Here is a 5,897-nt window from a genome sequence, read left to right as displayed (position 1 = left end):
GTAATCAAAATAATTGAATGAAATAGTAGCTATTTTTCTACTTCAAATTTAAATCGTCATAAATAAGTAAAAAAAAAAAATCAGGTATCATATATAAGATCAATAGCATTAAATAGCACAAAGCATTTTTTTAAAAACTCCGAAGATCTACACATCCCGAATGATCCTGGTTCAAAAAAGAATATGGGGGCTGATATCTGGTCTTTCCGCTTTCCCATGTTATATAAAACAGCGCTCACATTTAGCCCATTTTGAATTTTGCTGAAGAGGTCTATATATAATAATTAAGGAATGAATTGTACTCTGAAAATGTCAGCCTGCATTTTGCTGATACTGGGGGTCCTCTACGGTAAAGCTGTCGCCAAAGGTAATAGCAAATTTCCATACATACTTATTTCAAAAATCTCATAAAAATAATTTTCTATAAATGCTGTATAATACACGTAAAATGCCGTTTAGTTGTAGGTGGAGAATGCGTTTTCACACAGAACGATACAATAGATTCCACAGAATTTGATAACACGACACAGATCTGTTGTTCAAGATCAGGTGTTCACGACAGGTATCAGCAAGGACAGGAAGTAGACTGCTGTGGAGGTAAGAATAAGCGTATATACATGTACTTTACAAAAATACGTGCTCTTATTTCACTGTGAAAGATAAAATTTAATGAGACAATTAATTTTTAAAAAATGAATTCATTGATTCAAAGTGTAATATTAACAACAACTGCAAATATTCGAGGAAAAGTCAAAACACTTTCAGGCTTTAATTGTTTGCTTCTAACCTAGTCAATTCTACAATGCTTCATTTTGAACCATTTATTTCAATTGAAGAAGGAATATATAACCATTTATTTCAATTGAAGAAGGAATATATAGACTAGGAATGGATCTCTGCTGCAACAACAAAGTACTTAGAATGGATATAATAATGAAAACCTGTGACAAACGTAAGTGTATGAAAAAAAATTTATGATTTTTTTTTTATTTCCACATTTTAAGATGATTTATAGTTGCAGATTACATAAAACAATCAACCTTTATTAGTTATTGTCTTTGATTGGGGATAAAATTTGATTTTTTTCCCTCTAATATAATTGCTGTATTGTCATATTTTAAATTCAAAGTTGGAAAAAACATTGAAAATAATCGAAAACTAAATCTAGGTCGTTTTGATAAAATGAAATACACGAACCCCTAAATTTACATATTTTTTTTCTAAAGTGCAATTTTTTCCTGAAGTCTACATTAAATGAGTTTTCAATTTTGATATATACAATCATTTAATTTGTTAATCGTTTATATCTCATTATTTCTCGTACTGCAATAATGGCTTTGAAATCACGACTTGAATTGTAACACGCACGGAAATATTATGAACGCATCTGAATCATATATGGGTAATCAAATAACCATGGATTTGGATGTTTTGAATCAATATAATAAATTGCATTACATGTTGTTATATTCAAACATTTATTTGATAGTTAAGTAAACGTTTGGAAAGTTTATAGTAAGAGAGCAACGAAAGATAACTCAGCAATGGAAATGTCACCGGGAATATAGTTAATGAATATACAGAGATTAAAAAAAAAACTAAAAAGGGGGGTTGGAACCGCCTTAGGGTCCCCAGTTGGTCAAGAGCAAAGCCCAGGTTGGTGCCCAAGTGGCGAAGCCATTGAAAGCTTTAATGCTCTGCTAGTTATTCTTGACATATTAAAAACATGATAAGTAGCAACGAATCTCGACATTTTACATGTCATTGTGGTAAATGTAATGTGTCGATATAATCTAGCTATTTCTATAATGCTACAGTAAAAAATGTAATTATGAATATGTGTACATGTAGCTGTTGTTGTTAGTCCTTTTAATTCAATTTTACGTTTAAATGATTTGAATTAGTCGTTTGATTTGTATAATATCTCATTTACCAGGGATTGTGTTTGTATATTAGATAGATTGATTTAAAAAATAGTATTAAATACTTCATTAGTTTTTTTTAAAGTAGGAAAACAAATAATCTACATTTTTAAATATGTTGGGTTTTTCAGGGACGGATCTCTTGGAAAAGAGGAAAAGCACTGTAAAGTTGTGCAAAGACAAAACTAAATCGACATTGCATCAAAACTGTTGTACCACTACTAAACTTTTATCAAAAAGGTATTTAGTTTGTAAATCTCTTTTTTTTCAAATATGTAAGCAGCTGAAAGAAATATATGTTTTAAGATAACTTCTGCAAAGCCTATGTTTCTTTTAACAAAAAATTCTTCTTGTAGATGCAACAAGAGACGAAAGGAGATTCAGAGTATTTTAGATTTGAGATCTTTGCTAGGAAAATCGAAAGTGAAAAAGACACTTTTGATGATAATTTTACTGTAACCAATGATTAAATTTAAGAACTTAAATTGAGTGATTTCGTACGTTTTGATATTAATTTCTATTGAGACTTAAAATATCCCTAAATAGTTTTTTTCCTTACATATTGGCTTTGAATGAGTTTTTTCATATTCAAATAAAATTAATTTAAATTGAATGTGTGAACTATTTTGTATACATATCACATTTGTTTTGCGTCACAATATTGGTAAAAGAAAGTATTTGAGAAATAAGTAGCAATATTAAAAAGTTTACCGGAATATGAACTTGTTTATTGTTTATTGATCAATCCTCTAAAGCTCGAAAAGTTTCCCAGAAGATTTGATCACGTACTGACCAAGTTTAACTAGTGAACTTTTTAACCCTATTGTTTATTTCTTTTATTTACGTTTGATAAAGGCTATTCGTTCAGAGTTATAAATATAACCGTGATTTTATATTCATTATAATACACCCATAAAACGATCAGCGCGTGCGGAAATCATTTTGAGTCATTCAAAAGTTCACCCAGAAATAAATGGTTTTAATATTTAATAGGTTTATATCGGGTAAAAATATTTGCAACTTGATATAAATTCTCTTCACATAACAATATCAGCAAAAATGTATTTAACCACTTTACTTTACCTGAATTCTAAAAAAACGACTGCCAATTTTGTCAGAAATATCATATTCTGAATGGCAAATGATAGAAATGAATCGAATATTTACTAAAGCCTAAATTAAACATGATCGGTACAATATGTGGAAGAAAAAAATGAACGCCAGCATTTGTTGAAAGCCATATTCAGTACAGATGGTAAAAAATGAATCAGGAGCTTTGTATTTAGTTTTTGCAGTTTTACATACTCAATAATTCTCTAGATTTTAAAGAACGAAAGCGATTGGTTCTACACAAGCGTGTTCGTTTTTGTCAAACATAAAAATCAAAGATCAGAACTGACTTCCTTTAAGTGTTGTAATTTATATTAAACAATATATTGATCTTATTAAGTGTTTGTGTGATGATTCTTGTCTCGAGCTCATACGCGAAAAGAGAGAAAACCTGCATTACTCTTAGAATCACCTAATGTTTTTACAATCCTACTCTTGATATTCCACCAAACAATCCTTTTGTGCTCTAAAACAAATCCATGTCAAATGATTCACTAAACACTTCATTGATATATGACAGGCATTACACCGTAGTACATAACACACGCGTAATCTTTTCAACAAGACACCTGAATGTTCTTTTCAAGGACGGTATTTAAACATACCTTAACATGTGACTGAATTTATAAAACTGTCCTGGTTTACGCAAACAGATAATCAATCTTTTTTAACCGTAATGTGTCATCAAAATAATTCAAGTATTAAAGGACAAAGCTCAACCATACATATATAATGTTTTTTGTTTTAATTTAATTTATTTAAGGAACAAGGAATCATTCTTTGAGTATTTTGAGGTGATGCTTTTGGTCGGTAGATGGTCAAATATAATAGAGCCAGAGTGGCTTTATGATAGATGTGACCACGGTCCGACCGAAATTATCACCTCATATATAGTATCCAAATGCTTTGTATTACTATATTGCGCAGTCAATACGGTTTTTTTTTTACGTTTTGCTATCAGACATCCCCCTTTTTGTGCCACTCATCTTTAAAACATTATTAGGGTATAAGCTTCAAAAAATGATTCGTAATATTATCAAAGACAGTTAAAAATTGTAAATATCTTAATGTATTTAAGTGTTGACACTAGCAGTAATGTTTGTCTTACAAGTCTGTTCGACGATATCCTTTTCCTATACAACATAAAGAGTTTAAAACTGAAAGGTCCATTCTTATTTTATCGCGTATATTTACATCAGACAAAAAATAATTAAGATTTTAATGTTATGTAAAAATGGTTGTGAATTGAGTTTCAATGTTTATTGAAAACGCATCTAAAAATGACGAATACGAAAATAAACTGGACTTGATGACTTGGGGATGTCCTGACCTACTTTTTTATATAAAATTGTTTGCATATATTAGTTACATTCTTTTTGATAAAGTTTTCTCGAACAAATTCGATCCATGAGCTTCAACCAAGACATTAATTTATATCTAATGTAACTAATATCTCTCTCTCTCTCTCTCTCTCTCACTCTCTCACTCTCTCTGTCTTTCTCTCCTGCATTGTATTGGTTCCTGCAATGTTTTTAAGTGAGAGTCATTGATATTTGTGGATACATTTAAAGTATATATGTATTACCTTCTTCAACTTTTGTCAAAACCAAATATAAGAATTGCTTGTAAAAAAAAATATATACGCAGCCGCCATTAGTGTTTAGCTGACACGATAAGGAACTTTAAATTTATGGGAAAGAACACGCTAACCTTGACCGATATACGTTTTAACATATGCAGGTACATTTATACTAGTGTATAGCGGGAATGTTTAGAATTTTTGATATATTTGGGACATAAAGTGCATTAAACATGTATAAAAATAGCGGAACGTTCTATTTTTGGTCCGATTCTCCCCATCACACATCCTTGTAAAGTGACTCTGTCGATGATGACTGCCAAAACATTGTCATGCCTTGGACATTCAAAACATGAGTCAGAATACTATCATTCTTTGAAGAACATGCGTTTTGATTTGCTTCTTATTTTTTACTGCATTTCTGGCGTGGTCTGCAGCCTTCACACTGGTTTTTACTTTGGCAGATAGAGTCATTGTATATAATCAAAGTATAGACTGTCTAAGATATCAAACTAAAATATTTTGGTAGTTTTTTTCAATAATACAAGGACAGAAATACCTTTTGAACCTTTCAGCTTTTTATCAGAAGACATGGATACTTTAGTAGACAATTCTTTCAATCACCATTTTGATCAATAATATTGAATGCAATTATATGATCCGATAATATCTTATATCTTCTGTATTCCAACAAATCCGAATGCAACTTATAAATACATGTCAATTACAAAATGTAGCAAAAACAACCAATATAGGAAAGTCTTTTTACATTGCGTGGTATTGATCTTATAAACAATGCACATACAAATACTAAAATATTTTCTTAGTAATAAACATCTCCTGACCGTAGAACTTTGCTGACATTTTATGACATCATTAATTACGTATTGTTTGCTTAGGTTTATAATAACTAAATATTTCAATCGATATGTTGATTATCTGCATATATATTGAATCTTTCTCAAATGTGGTTGTTTTAAAAGAATACTGTTATTGCAATAAAAATTAAATTTAATAAATAACAAGTCGCCCTTTTATACAATATTTGCTGATAAAGTTTGAAAATGTTTAAGGCACGCTTGTTAGTTGTTAACGAATCAACATTGTATTTATTAGTTTCTACCAGTTTTTAGAGAATTCCGAGTTAAGTTTCAAAATCTCCCGACAAAATCCTTATTTAACCTCACTACAAGTGATTGCTGAACCATTTAACATACGTTTAAAGAATGGCTTCAAATACCGGCACGATTTTTGGAATGCGCATATAAAATTATAATTTGATCGTA

General features: G+C 30.1%; 1 protein-coding gene across 1 annotated transcript; it reads left to right on the top strand.

The window, feature by feature from the left end:
• The first annotated feature begins 268 nt into the window (after positions 1–268).
• On the top strand, positions 269–2,381 carry LOC117690672 (uncharacterized). The gene is made up of 5 exons (XM_034475122.2): positions 269–367; positions 460–597; positions 869–952; positions 2,054–2,162; positions 2,279–2,381. Exons 1-5 carry the CDS (start codon positions 292–294, stop codon positions 2,379–2,381), a joined length of 510 nt encoding a protein of 169 aa, XP_034331013.2. The 5' UTR covers positions 269–291.
• The last annotated feature ends 3,516 nt before the right edge of the window (positions 2,382–5,897 follow it).

This window comes from Magallana gigas, chromosome 9 (genome assembly GCF_963853765.1).
Source record: "Magallana gigas chromosome 9, xbMagGiga1.1, whole genome shotgun sequence".
Classification (NCBI taxonomy): Eukaryota; Metazoa; Mollusca; class Bivalvia; order Ostreida; family Ostreidae; genus Magallana; species Magallana gigas.
The sequence above is the reverse complement of the archived record's forward strand: the minus strand, read 5'-3'. Positions and strand labels throughout refer to the sequence as shown.